The sequence below is a fragment of the Heteronotia binoei genome, chromosome 14 (genome assembly GCF_032191835.1).
Source record: "Heteronotia binoei isolate CCM8104 ecotype False Entrance Well chromosome 14, APGP_CSIRO_Hbin_v1, whole genome shotgun sequence".
NCBI lineage: Eukaryota > Metazoa > Chordata > Lepidosauria > Squamata > Gekkonidae > Heteronotia > Heteronotia binoei.
Window position 1 is genome coordinate 15,062,952 of NC_083236.1, and position 14,219 is coordinate 15,077,170.

A 14,219-nucleotide genomic window follows, 5' to 3' on the forward strand; every position below is an offset into this window, starting at 1 on the left:
CACAGTAGCCTGGAGTAGAGAAAGCCATGTGCAATGAAGGCTGTGTTTACTAACAGCAGACTAGAGCAAGAGTGACCAAACTGCAGCTTGGGAACCACATGTGGCTCTCAAACGCCGCATCAAGCCATTGGTTGGCCCAGAGAAGGCATTTGTCTCTTTAAATCACTTCTCCAAGTCAAGGCAGCTGGAAGCTTGGAAAATGTATTTAAAGTAGTTTTCTTTCCACCTCTCCCTTCCCACATCTATTTGCTTTCCTTCCTGACTCTCAAACATCTGATATTTATTCTGTGTGGCTCTTGCATTAAAGCAAATTTGGCCACCCCGGTCTCGAGGATAACAGTACCAGCAAAGAACACTGAACACATTACTTTCAAACTTACTTTAATAAAAGTGCCAGTTTGTTGGCGCAAGTTATATACAAATTACTTTCATGTGCTTTTACAAAACTTTTTAAAATGTTAAGGCAGCAGGTCTACAGATGGAACCCTGGCCAAAAAAAAAAAGAAGCCCTCTTAAACTCTGCCACACAACAACAACAAAAAACCCTCTTTGCCACGCGCAACAAAAATATATCAAAATACAAGAAAAAATTTAACATCAAAAGAACAGTAAAAGAGACCCCCCCCCCTCAAAAAAAAGCTCTCTCCACAAGAGAGGTCTTCTGCAACGCATGGTAGTGCATTCTTCTGCAAGAACCTTCTTACATCATGGGACAGCCTATTGGGAGAAAAGATTTAAGAACTGATTGGACAATGTGAAAAAGCATATATAATAAAGTTAGCATAAAACTGCACTATATAGCATATTTAAGGCATTCAGAAGTATAATTGCCTTTGTTTTCTTTAGAAAAACTGCATGTATACCCAATATTTGAAATAGCTGCAAACCACCATGCCCCTCTGCTACCCTAGGCACCTGAGAGATCCAAGAATGGCAGTGGGTAGGATTACTAGCATGTTTGGATATCAACCTATGTTTTTTAAACACAACTCCTTAGTAATGTGTTGGCAACAATATTCCATAATGTCTTTTCTGCTAATATTAGCATTTGAACAAAACAAAAATGAACATATCCTGAAAATGCTGTTATCTGTCTGCTGTATAGGAAGTTCTCCAATTCCCCAACTGGCAAATCCTGAGACCAGGGGTGGCCAAACTTGCTTAACACAAGAGCCACCCAGAATAAACAGCAGAGGCTTGAGAGCCACAAGACATGAACTAATATTAAACACATGTCTTTATGAAAACTCTTAATACTTTCTTTGCACAGAAAGATAAAATACTTATGTATACACTTTACAACACAACCCTGCTAGAAGACGACTTATTTAAAAACAAAAGCTAGGAATAACAGTCCCCATAAGACCAACATAGGGAAAAGATTAGGGAATTATTTTTTGGCAACAGCGGGAGAAGGACACACACAAACCACTAACCACCATTTACATCATGATGTATCGCTTTGCCTTGACACCAAGGTTAGTAAATACAAGACCTATGAAACTGAGGAACCCTGCTTCACCCTCTTTAATTCTGTCCCTCCTTCCATTGGCTTCCTCGGCTCTTGGGCTCTTTCCCTGCTCTAGGCCTCCAGGCAACCTCTGCGGCAAGCATACCTATTTCCCTTTCCTTCCCTGCTTTACATATGATGGAAATAGTCAGCTACATATGAATCAGCACTTAAGAGGCTGATTGAAGTCCCCATGCTAAGCACACTTACTTGAGAGTAAGCCTGCATTGCTCCTTCTTGACTTCCGGGAGCCAAACAATATGCGTTGAAGAGCCACATGTGGCTCCCAAGCCAGTTTGGCTACCCCTGGCTTAATTTTCATGCTGTACATTTGAAATGAGTGAAAGACATAGTTTTTTATACTTAAAAAAGAAGAAACATTTCATACATTTTTTTCATTCCCCCCCCCAATTTCCTCAGACTTTTTCATGCGTAAAAAAGTTTAAACATAAAAAAACCTTGCCTTCAGAAATGTCTCATTCATTATGGAGAAAATGCTTCACAGTACTTTCTGTACCAAGAGCTTCTCCCCAAATTTTCTAGCTTATCAGTTAAAAACGGAAAAAGTCTGGGATCCCCCCCTCCCCACTTTTGAGCTGGGCCCCCCCTCTCTCTGTTCCTGCGAGGGATTCAAGTATCCTGGCGACACTTCACACCACTCAAATCATACGCTGTTTCTTACCCAGGACTTTCAGCAGTTGTAGCGCTATTGCATTCTTTGCCTTTTCATGGTCTTCTACGACAGAGTGATCCTGCTTGATCCAGATTAATCCACTGAAGGGGGTTGGGTAGTTTGGAATCACCACTTGATACCAGTATTGAAGCCAGCCATCGGGTTTCCTTTGGATGCATTTGGTGAGGAATACAGGGGACCCCAGTCGCCGCTCCTCACACTGCACATTCAGGTATTTTAGCGCATGGCTCACTGCCAGTGAGACCTGATGATCACCTTGGCTGCGGGAATCTTTGGCAGAGCAACTAGATGGCTCTGGGAAGGCTTGCACAGAGTTGTGGAATTCTTGTTTGGTGTTTCGTTTCACCCATTTCACCTTAATTTGGTCTCCATAGAGACATAAAGTCCCTGCATAAAAACCAGGAAACATTCAGCATCAACATAACAAAGGGATCCTCCACATATGCCCAAATATTTTTAGAAAGTGGGTGGTGTCCAGTGGGGCTTTTCTGACTGTCTACTGCAGATATAATTAAAATAGTGTTTCAGTAGCACAGCTTGAGTCCAGCGACACCTTTAAGATTAACAAAGTTTAATTCTGGGTATGAGCTTTTGTGCTACAGTTTAGGTTTTATTCTCCCTCATTCTTCTTTCTCACTGTATTTTTCAAATCACCCCTCTCTTCTCCCCATACTTGGCCTTCCCTGGTGTGTGCAGCTTTGCGCCTGCAACACCTAGTGTGGCAGCCATTTTGTGGTTGTGCCCAGAAGCTCAAACATGTGTGAGGGGGAGGGGGGCAGAAATTTGCCAAACCTAAATATCTATTGCTATTTACAGACATTTACCAAGACTAATCATGTAAGAGTAGACTCCATTTTAACAGGACTGTTAGTGCCTTTGGGAACCATACTAAAACTATGAGTAAGTGCGCTCTCCATTATTCCCCGTGGGCAAGAATACTACCCCTTATTCCCTATGATAAAACACATGTTCTCTAGTAGTAGCCATATATTGTCTAAAGGCAATCAGTGCCCTTAGCACAAACCCTTTTGAGGGCAAGTAACAGTACATCAAATCTGCTCCATAGACATTAATAAACCAACAAATGACTAATTACTCTCTTAACTGGCTACTGAAGTTTACCAAGCTGCGTCCAGTTTGGTTAAGTGTGCGGACTCTTATCTGGGAGAACCGGGTTTGATTCCCCACTCCTCCACTTGCACCTGCTGGAATGGCCTTGGGTCAGCCATAGCTCTGACAGAGGTTGTCCTTGAAAGGGCAACTGCTGTGAGAGCCCTCTCCAGCCCCACCCACCTCACAGGGTGTCTGTTGTGGGGGAGGAAGGTAAAGGAGATTGTGAGCCGCTCTGAGACTCTTCGGAGTGGAGGGCGGGATATAAATCCAATATCTTATCTTCTATCTTCTTCCAACCAGTGGGGAGACCTACCTTCCACCAGCACCTTTTTTGCCATTGCAGCAGCCCAATGGGAGACGTACTTCACCTCTGCAACCTGCCTGTCTTTCTGGAAAGGGCTTGGGTACAAGGAGATGCTGGTCACTCCTGCAGTGAGTTCACAAAGCAGCTGGAGAAGTGGCCGCTTTTTGACAGAGGGGGCCAGCCCGTCTATGGAGAGCTCACACTTCTCAGTGCTTCTGCAGACCACAATGGGGTGGCCAGGTTGGATCTCGAAGCCATTGAGTGCAATGGCCTTCTGGGCGCTGCGCCGGTTGGTGTACTTGGCATAGGCGAACCCCCGGTTCAGGCCACTAAATGTCATCATTAACCGGAACTCGTAGAGCCTCCCGACAGTTTGAAAAAGTGGAATCAGTTGATTCTCATAAAGATCTTGAGGGAGTCTTCCGATAAACACTTCAGAACCCTCGGGGGGCAGGGTGCCGGTCCAGCCTTCGGAGAGAAGAGAAAAACCGGTCAGCTCAGAACAAAATATTAACAAACCTCCAAAACCAAGGAGACCCCAGAAAAAATAGTCAAAGATTCTGGGAGAAGGAAGAACACAACATACTTACGCAGGTCTGTAGCTGAATCCTGTTAGCCTAAATTAATTTTGGTTGTGAGCCTGTGTGGTGCAGCAGTTAAAGAGTATTGAACTCTCCTTGAGTATATCTAGAAGACCCAGGTTGAAATCGCCACTGTGTTGTCCTTGGGTCACTCACACTCTCAGCCTAACCTACCTCACAGGAGAGAAGAGCAAGGACCCAATAAAACCTTACAATCTGATGAAATTTGTGGCAGATTAGGAGCTTTTGAGAGTCACTGCTCACATCTTCAAACAGCATGAGCAGCGACTTATGAAAGCTCATTACCTGCCACAAATTTCTTTAAGTCTTTGAGGTGCTCCTGGATTCTCTTTTTTGCTACGACAGACAAGCACAGCTATCCATCTTGATCTACCTCACAAGGCTGTTGTCAGGATAAAACACACAAGGTATAAGCCAGGGGTGTAAAACGTGCGGCTCACGGGCCAAACCGGCCCCCAGAGGGCTTCAATCAGGGCCGCAGGGCTCCCTTTTTCCTCCCCTCCTGTCCTCACCCTGCAAAGCAGACATTTACAGCTCCTTCTGCCTCTTCTTTGCAGAGGCTAAAGTAGAAGCAAAGCTGCAGAGAAAATGCGGAATGGATTTCCCACCCAGGGCTATGGGCAGAGCAGACCAGAATGGGAAATCCAATCCACATTTTCCTTACAACTTTGTTTCAATGGAGAGGTTTAACTTCCAAGCGTTCCTATGATCAGCTGAAGCTTCCTGGAGTTGTGTCCTTGCAAATCAAATTTTGTCAGGTTTGTCTCTTAATGTACATGAGGCCTAGTGCCTAGTGAGTACTCTGACTTGGGAACCCACAGCCAAAGGGGGATACTACACTGGAGAGCCATTGCTAATCTGAGTAGACCTGAGGTAGGGGTGGGGAGAGGAGCTTGCAATGCCACTTCATGTTTCCCCAGGCTGAGAGCATTTTATATTTTTCGTTTTCTGCTGTGGGATCCTTGTGTTTTTCCTTTATGTTTTCTTTTTAAAACTGCATTGCAGAATCCCACTATTCCCCTACCTTTCAGTTTTAAACAAAATATTGCAAGAGTTTAAGCATGCTTGTATTTTAAGTTTAAAAAAATAATATCTTTAATTGTGTTTGCCTGTGTCCTTTATAAGAACATAAGAGAAGCCATGTTGGATCAGGCCAATGGGCATATTTATAAAGGGTCTATCTCCTCTATCTGGCATTACATTTTAGGACACACATGGCTCTGCCCTACGAAGTCCCATTTATGTCAGATCCGGTCCTCCTAACAAATGAGTTTAATATCCCTGGTAAGCTATCCTGGTCCTCATTAGGAAGAAAGACAAGATACAACCAGGAGTAAATAAATAAGTTAGAATACTAACCACCAGGCCTCAGATTCAGTGGGTGCTCACAGGAGCACAGCTCCTGAACCTTTCTGAGAGTTCCACCTCCTTGTCCATTGAATAGTAGGTGCAGCTGCATAACAATCCCTGGATGAGCTCCACCTATTTTTCTACAAAAACGACCCTTGCTAACCACCTCGCAGTAAAGGCAACGAGGATGGGTAACACCCAAGTGAGACGGTGAGACTAAATGGCCTTTCCCCACCGCAGCCCCCATTAAGATCCACTTCTGGGGGGTCAACAGACACCACAGGAGGTTCCAAATGAGGGACCGCCCTTCCCCAGCAAGGTGTGCACGCAGAGAAGAAGAATTGCAGATTATACCCCTGCCCGTCTCTCTGAATCAGAGACTCAGAGCGGCTCACAATCTCCTATATCTTCTTCCCCCACAACAGACGCCCTGTGAGGTGGGTGGGTCCACACACTTAACCACTACACCAATGGTGTAGACTGTAGATTTATGCCTTGCCCTTCTCTCTGAATCAGAGCGGCTCACAATCTCCTTTATCTTCCTCCCCCACAACAGACACCCTGTAAGGTGGGTGGGGCTGAGAGAGCTCTTACAGCAGCTGCCCTTTCAAGGACAACTCCTACGAGAGTGAAGGCTGACCCAAGGCCATTCCAGCAGGTGCAAGTGGAGGAGGGAGGAATCAAACCCGATTCTCCCCGTTAAGAGTCCGCACATTTAACCACTACACCAAACCGGCTCTCTCAGAGTGCTCGGCCCGCTCCCCCACCACCTACCTGGCGGAGGGCCGCCGAATTTCCTCTGCCCGTTCACCTGCACCAGCCGGATGCCGGTCTCTCGCGCCCAGGCCGAGAGGGCCTCCTTGTTGGCCCGGTTCACCTCCTCGCTCCACGCCTGCAAAGGCAAACACAGACCCCTTCCAGCCTGCCGCTCTTGCAAAAACCCAAAGCCGCTCGACGGGGCTTCCCCGGACGGACTCCCCCTCGCATCTCCACCCCACTCCCCTGCAAATGCGGGCGGAAAGCCCGGAGGCGGCCGAGCCGGGAGAGCCACCCCGTCCCCCCCAGGGAAGAGCAGAGAAAGCCCGCGCGACCACCTGCTCCCCGCCAGCCCCAGCCTCGGCTGCTGCTCCGCCGGCCCTCGCCATCCTGCCGCGCCCCACCCTCGCAGCCTCGTGCTGCTCAACGGCGGCAGCTGCTTTTATAGGGCGCCTGCGGCAGACGGGGGCGGGACGGGGCGCCGTTCAGGCGCTTTTGATTGGGCGGGAGCTCCCTCCCGCCCCCCTCCACTTCGGACTCGCAGCCGCGTGCTCGCCTGCAGTTGTCCTGCGAAGGAGGCGAGGTCTTAGTGGGTGCGGGGCTGCTCGCGGTTGGAGCACTTAAACTTCAGCCTAGAAACAGTTAAGGCGACCTTTTCCCTTTGCCTTTTCCTCACTCGTTCTTCTGAGGCCTTCCGGCTGCTCCCCCCCTGGCGCCCCTCGACTTTCGGGATCCACTTTCCCGACCCCTCTGGCTTAGGCTACTACTGCATGGGGGCAAGCAGCCTTCTGTGGCTGCTGGAAACTTGCATGCTTTCGACGCCATTGGTTAGGCTGAAATTGCACGGGTTTGTGCAGCTCGTAGGCAATTATGGAGGAGAGATGCTGGTTTTCTGGGTGTGTTCCAGAAGATACTGAGTTAATCTCCAGTACTGATAAGCAGTTTGAAGATAGAAGAAGAAGAAGATATTGGATTTCTATCCCGCCCTCCACTCCGAAGAGTCTCAGAGCGGCTCACAATCTCCTTTACCTTCCTCCCCCACAACAGACACCCTGTGAGGTACATGAAGATACTGGATTCATATCCCGCCCTCCACTCCGAAGAGTCTCAGAGTGGCTCACAATCTCCTTTCCCTTCCTCCCCCACAACAGACACCCTGTGAGGTGGGTGGGGCTGGAGAGGGCTCTCACAGCAGCTGCCCTTTCAAGGACAGAGTCTCAGAGTGGCTCACAATCTCCTTTATCTTCCTCCCCCACAACAGACACCCTGTGAGGTGGGTGGGGATGGAGAGGGCTCTCACAGCAGCTGCCCTTTCAAGGACAACCTCTGCCAGAGCTATGGCTGACCCGAGGCCATTCCAGCAGCTGCAAGTGGAGGAGTGGGGAATCAAACCCGGTTCTCCCAGATAAGAGTCCGCACACTTAACCACCACACCAAACTGGCTCTCCCAGTTTGGATGCCTCAGACTGCTTGTTGAAGTTTTGTAGTTCAGGGACCGCTGCTGCACTTCTCCATGCACATGTACACCAGACATATATCCACGCCAGCATTTAGCATACTAGTTTATGGGACAAAGCAATTGCAAAATGTTTTGTAACTAGTTTGAATACAATTTATTTGCCTCATTTGTGTTTCACCTTTTCCCCCAGTGGGGGCACAGAGTGTCTCCCGTTGCTCTCCTCCATTTTATCCACACAAAACCCCCCTGTGGTGGACCAGGCTGGAAGCATGTGACAAAGTCCCCCCCCCCACACACACACACACAGCCACCAGTGGGGGATAGGAGGGTAGGGTTGCCAAATCCAGGCTGGGAAACTCCTAGAGCAGGGGTGTCAAACATGTGGCCCTGGGGGTCAAATCAGGCCTCCAAGTGACTGCCTGTCATCTGCTTCCTTCTCCCTCTCACTTCCTTCTGCATCACTTTTTGCTTTGCAAGACTTGCTCAATCACACAGGAGCTACAGAGCAAAACCTCTATTTTCTCCATTGGCTGAGGCTCCTCCCTTAGGGAGGAAGGGGGGGGGAGGCAAAGCTTGCTTGCCAGGTTCTCCCAATTGCAGAGCTACTGAGCCAAGCTTCTCTTCCTTCTATTGGCTGAGGCTCCTTTCCCTCCTGGTCCCCTGGAGAAGAACGAAAAGAGCCAGAGCTTCCTTTGCCCAGTTCCCTGGATCTCCTGGGAGAAATATGAAGAGAACACCTTTAAGACCAATGAGTGCTAAAGTTTTAAGCATGTTTGTTTTTTAAAAAACCTTCAATTGTGTTTGCCTGTGTCCTTTATAAAGTTTATATCTCTGCTACCTAATCTTAAATAGGTGCACACGAGGCCTGGACCAACATGGTCTGGCCCAGCAAGGTCTCATTTATGTCAGATTTAGCCCTCATAACAAAATGAGTGTAACACCCCTGCTCTAGAGATTTGGGGCTGGAACCTGGGGAGGACAGGGACCTCAGTGGGGTACAATCAACGCTATAGACTCCACCTTCCAAAGCAGCTGTGTTCTCCAGGGGAGATGAACTCTGTAGTCTGGAGAGGAGGTGTAGTTCTGCGGGATCCCCAGGCTCTACCTGGAAGCCGCATCCCTAGGCCACTAGGCCTAGGTCACTCAGCAAATTTCCATAGCAGCTGAGGATTTGAACCTGGGTCTCCCAGATCGTAACTAGCTCGGCTTTCTAACCCCTCCACCACAACACTGGATCTCTGAATTCAAAGATTCAGTTCAGGAACGGCAAGAACTTTTGGGACAGTTCTTTTTAGGGTTTTAGGCACAAGCGTTCATTCCAAGCTCGCCTTTATTGATGCAAATACCAAGGGTCAGACATTAGAGCAGACAGGCAACTCTACAATTTGGTTATTACAATCGAAATCTCTGTGTTTTGGAGGGAAATGTCTTAAGGCCTTGTGAAAGCAGGGCACGGCAGGCCTGGCCACTTCACTTAAACCAGGGGTCCCCTCCCCAGCCTTTTTTGACCCTGCAGGAACATTTGGAATTCTGACAGCATGGTGGGCGCAGCAACAAAATGGCTGCCACAAGAGGCAGAGCCAGCCACACAATGATTGGCCACAACTTCAGTAACAGAGAGCAGGACCTTGTGCTGTGGTGGCAGCAGCTGCCAAAGGAACATTAAGAAGAAATCTTCACAGCCAATCAAATCTCTAATGGTCAGCCAAAAGCCTTGCTGGGCAAAAGTCCTGTCTGGCCCCACCCACTTTGTAAAATCAGAAAAGGTGTTGGTGGGCACCAGGAGCTAGGGTTGCCAATCCCCAGGTGGGGGCAGGGGATCCCCCGGTTTGGAGACCCTCCCCCCGCTTCAGGGTCGTCAGAAAGCAGGGGGGAGGGGAGGGAAATGTCTGCTGGGAACTCTGTTATTCCCTATGGAGATGTATTCCCATAGAAAATCATGGAGAATTAATCCATGGGTATCTGGGGGGGCTGTTTTTTGGGGTAGAGGCACCAAATTTTCAGTATAGCATCTAGTGCCTCTCCCCAAAATACCCCCCAAGTTTCAAAAAGATTGGACCAGGGGGTCCAATTCTTTGAGCCCCAAAAGAAGGTGCCCCTATCCTTCATTATTTCCTATGGAAGGAAGGAATTGAAAAGGTGTGCCGTCCCTTTAAATGTGATGGCCAGAGCTCCCTTTGGAATTCAATTATGCTTGTCACAGTCGTGATCTTGGCTCCACCCCTAATGTCACCTGGCTCCACCCCCAAAGGCTCCTGGCTCCACCCCCAAAGTCCCCAGATATTTCTTGAATTGGACTTGGCAACCCTACCAGGAGCACCCCTGAATTAAGCCATTTCCTGGAATGTTATTTGGCTCGTGGCTTGCCGACTATTTGCTTGCTTTATGGACTGCACACAGTCCCAGAGGGTGGGCATCCACCCGGTCCCCTGGCAATCCAAGGCCTGAATACCTGCGCCAGTCCCAGGGCTGGCAATCTAGCCTGCCCCCTGCCAATCCCATCCCAGGGCACTTGTAGGTTATCTTGACTTTTCTGGAAAAATCCATTCCGTGTTTTTATTGCAACCGTTATTGTGCTTCAATGTATTTCAATGGAGCTCATGCAAGTCCATTGGCAATCTTGTCTCTAATTATATCCTATGGGAAATCTAGCCTCTCCCATTGTTTCCAATAGGCAGTCCTGTCGTTCATTTTAGTAGGTCCCAGTGTCTCCCTCTAAGACAAATGGGGTCTGGATAGGGTTGCCAATCCCCAGGTGGGGGCAGGGGATGCCCCAGTTTGGAGGCCCTCCCCCCGCTTCAGGGTCGTCAGAAAGCGGGGGGGAGGGGAGGGAAATGGCTGCTGGGAACTCTGTTATTCCCTAGGGAGATTTATTCCCATAGAAAATCATGAATTGATCCGCGGGTATCTGGGGCTCTGGGGGGGGCTGTTTTTTAGGGTAGAGGCACCAAATTTTCAGTATAGCATCTAGTGCCTCTCCCCAAAGTACCCCCCAAGTTTCAAAAAGATTGGACCAGGGGGTCCAATTCTATGAGCCGCAAAAGAAGGTGCCCCTATCCTTCATTATTTCCTATGGAAGGAAGGAATTGAAAAGGTGTGCCATCCCTTTAAATGTGATGGCCAGAACTCCCTTTGGAGTTCAATGATGCTTGTCACAGCCTTGATCTTGGCTCCACCCCCAATGTCTCCTGGCTCCACCCCCAAAGTCTCCTGGCTCCACCACAAAGTCCCCAGATATTTCTTGAATTGGACTTGGCAACCCTAGGTCTGGAGAACACTCCCCCAGCCCAGGGATGCAGCCCTTACACAAAATTCTGAGTGACAATTCTTAGAATTTCACGCACGTCATAGCCCTGCGTTCCAGAATCAGTTAATAATCCAGCCGGTATGGTGTGTAGTGGACAATGCTGGATCTTGACCAGAGAGGCCTGGGTTTGGACCCCAGCTGCAGCCACAAATTGCTTGGTGACTTCTGAGTTGGCCTCACTTACCTTGCATGGTTGTTTCAAGGAGAAAATGAAAGCGTACACAGAGGAAGGCTGGGGTAAAAATGTAATACATTCATTTGTGAGGAGCAGGCATTGCAAAAAACAAGCAAGTGTCTAAAAAAGGTAAAAGGCAGTCCCCCTGTGCAAGCACCAGTCATTTCCGACTCTGGGGTGATGTTGCTTTCACAATGTTTTCACGGCAGACTTTTTACGGGGTGGTTTGCCATTGCCTTCCCCAGTCATCTACACTTTCCACCCCAGCAAGCTGGGGACTCATTTTACCAACCTTGGAAGGATGGAAGGCTGAGTCAACCTGACCCGGCTACTTTAAACCAGCTTCCGCCAGGATTGAACTCAGGTCATGAGCAGAGAGTTCAGACTGCAGTATTGCAGCTTTACCACTGTGTGCCATAGGGCTCTAGTGGCATCTTAAGGACTTATTTAATCATGAGAGAGAGTAAAGTTTAGTAAAACCCACCCACCCACCTCTTGGAGGTGCGAACTGCACAACCAGTCCAATGACCTCTCTCCATTTCTTGATTTGAACTGTGGATAGTAACACCTCACAGTGTCATCTCGCAGTTTGTGGCCCCTTGGTGCTTCTCAGCAACTCCTGGAGAGTCAAGGGGCACATAAGGGTTCATGCCAGCTGCCTGAACTGATTCTTAGATTTTCTTTTAAAAACAAACCCAAACCTAAAGTCTAGCCCAGGGGTGTCAAACTCATTTGTTATGAGGGCCAGATCTGACATAAATTAGACCTTGTCAGGCCAGACCATGCATGTGCCTATTTAAGATTAGGTAGAAGAGATATAAACTTTAAGGACACAAACAGAATCAAAGGTTTTTTTAAAACTTAAAATAAGATTTAAAAAAAACCCCTTAAAATAAAACATGCTTATAATATTAGCTTTCTTTGGCTCCGAATCGTGGGTTTTATACCGTCATCACCTGCGACTCCTTGAGCGCTTTCATCAGCGCTGCCTTCGCACCATCCTCAACATCCACTGGAGTGACTTTGTGACCAACACTGAAGTCCTCAAGCGGGCAGAGGTTACCAGCATCGAGGCACTGCTGTTGAAGACGCAGCTGCGCTGGGCGGGGCATATTTCTAGGATGGAAAACCACCGCCTTCCCAAGATTGCCCTGTATGGCGAACTCTCCACCGGCCATCGAAATAGAGGGGCACCAAAGAAGAGGTACAAGGACTCCTTGAAGAAATCCCTTAGCACCTGTCACATCAACCATCACCAGTGGTCTGACCTAGCCTCAGATCGCAAAGCATGGAGGCACACCATCCACCAGGCTGTCTCTTCCTTTGAGAACACACGCATAGCTGGTCTTGAGGACAAAAGGAGATTGAGGAAGAATCGCACTGCTACAGGACCAACCCTAAATCAGACTTTTCCCTGCAGCCGCTGTGGCCGGACCTGCCTGTCCCACATTGGTCTTGTCAGCCACCAGCGAGCCTGCAGCAAACGTGGACTATTGCACCCTTCTTAAATCTTCGTTCGCGAAGCCAAGCCGAGAGAGTATTTCTCCCATGGGATCCAGGGAACTGGGCAAAGGAAGCTCTGGCTTGTTCCTTCTTTCCCCAGGGGACCAGGATGGGAAGGAGCCTCAGCCAACAGAAGGAAGACAGGCTTGGCTCAGTAGGTCTGCCCTGTGATTGAGAGAGCCTGGCAAAGCAAGCTATTCCTTCTCCCCTTCCTCTGTAGCTTGTGTGTGATTGAGCAAGCCTGGCAAAGCAAGCTGTGATGGAGAAGAAAGCAGATGACAGCTAGTCGCTCGGGGGCCTGAGAGGAGCTCTCTGGGGGCCTGATTCGGCTCCTGAGCCACACGTTTGACACCCCTGGGTAACCATTTTTGTTGGTCTCATTCTCTTTTCTTTCTGGGCCCTTTGCTTCTTTCTTGTTTCTAACCTCTTTGATGTCCAGCAGTGATAAATAGAGACAATGACTAAAATCTGGAGTAGGGGCTGACTTGGGGAAAAATAGCAGGAAAATGAATGTCCAGCCTGGGAAAATGAATGCCCAAAATGAATAATTAATTGAAAGCCACCTTGCTTGTGTGAATGTGTGCCTCCGAGCATGTGCAGAATGCTTTTTACACATCAGTGAATAACTAGAATCAAGCTTCTGTCCTCACCTTCCCTGAGCTCTGGGACTAGATCTAAAGGACGGAAATATAATGCTCTGACAGGCTTTAATTCTAGAATCTCTTGCTACAGAAAAACAAGGTCCAGAGGGATGTAAATAAATCTGAGACAAGGACAGTTTCTTCTCTGAATGATTGAAACTGAAAACCCTCTGCACATGTGCAGAGTGCTTTTTTCTCACACTGCAGTAATCAACAAATATCCAACTTACTTGGTTTTGGGGTGATGAATGTCCAGGTTGGAGGGAATTATTTGCAGGCAGGCCTAATTAAAATACTGGAATCCACAATGCTGACCTTGACAGGCCAGAGTTCTGATGTAGCAAAAGGCAGCTTCATGTGTTCACTTCCTCACTTGCATCCTTCTATTGCTGCCGCTTCTTCCTCTCTCTCTCTCTGTGCTCTCCCCCCTTGCTGGCACTTTTTCAGGGGACGGAGGATGTGCAAGACACAGAGCGAAAACAGTGCATTCTATTTTCTAAGGTGCCATCACTGGAGTTCAGCTGATGTGAGTGGCCTCTTCAGCCCACCTTTCCACAGAGTGCAGATGACACAGATGTGTCTCCCCTTCCTGCCACTCTCCCCTGCCTTCCCTTGTATTAGCATGGCTTCTCTCCCTCTCATTTCTTGTCCTCTCTGGCTACTGCCAAATTAGCAGGTCTGCTACACCAGTGGTGCTTAACTTTGGGGGCATGGTGACTCTCCAAGTCCAAATTCACTTGGTATGGTGACCGATCCAGGGCAGGCCCAAGGTTTTTGGGACCCTAGGGGAACTATGAGCTTGGCT

General features: G+C 48.4%; 1 protein-coding gene across 1 annotated transcript; it reads right to left on the minus strand.

Moving 5' to 3' along the window:
• Positions 1 to 364: 364 nt before the first annotated feature.
• Positions 365 to 6,741, minus strand: DND1 (DND microRNA-mediated repression inhibitor 1). Its single transcript, XM_060254067.1, has 5 exons — positions 6,668 to 6,741; positions 6,348 to 6,465; positions 3,631 to 4,089; positions 2,193 to 2,591; positions 365 to 717 (listed from the first exon to the last, which is right to left on the minus strand). The coding sequence occupies exons 1-5, from the start codon at positions 6,716 to 6,718 to the stop codon at positions 701 to 703; spliced, it is 1,044 nt and encodes a 347-aa protein (XP_060110050.1). The 5' UTR covers positions 6,719 to 6,741; the 3' UTR covers positions 365 to 700.
• Between the last annotated feature and the right edge of the window lie 7,478 nt (positions 6,742 to 14,219).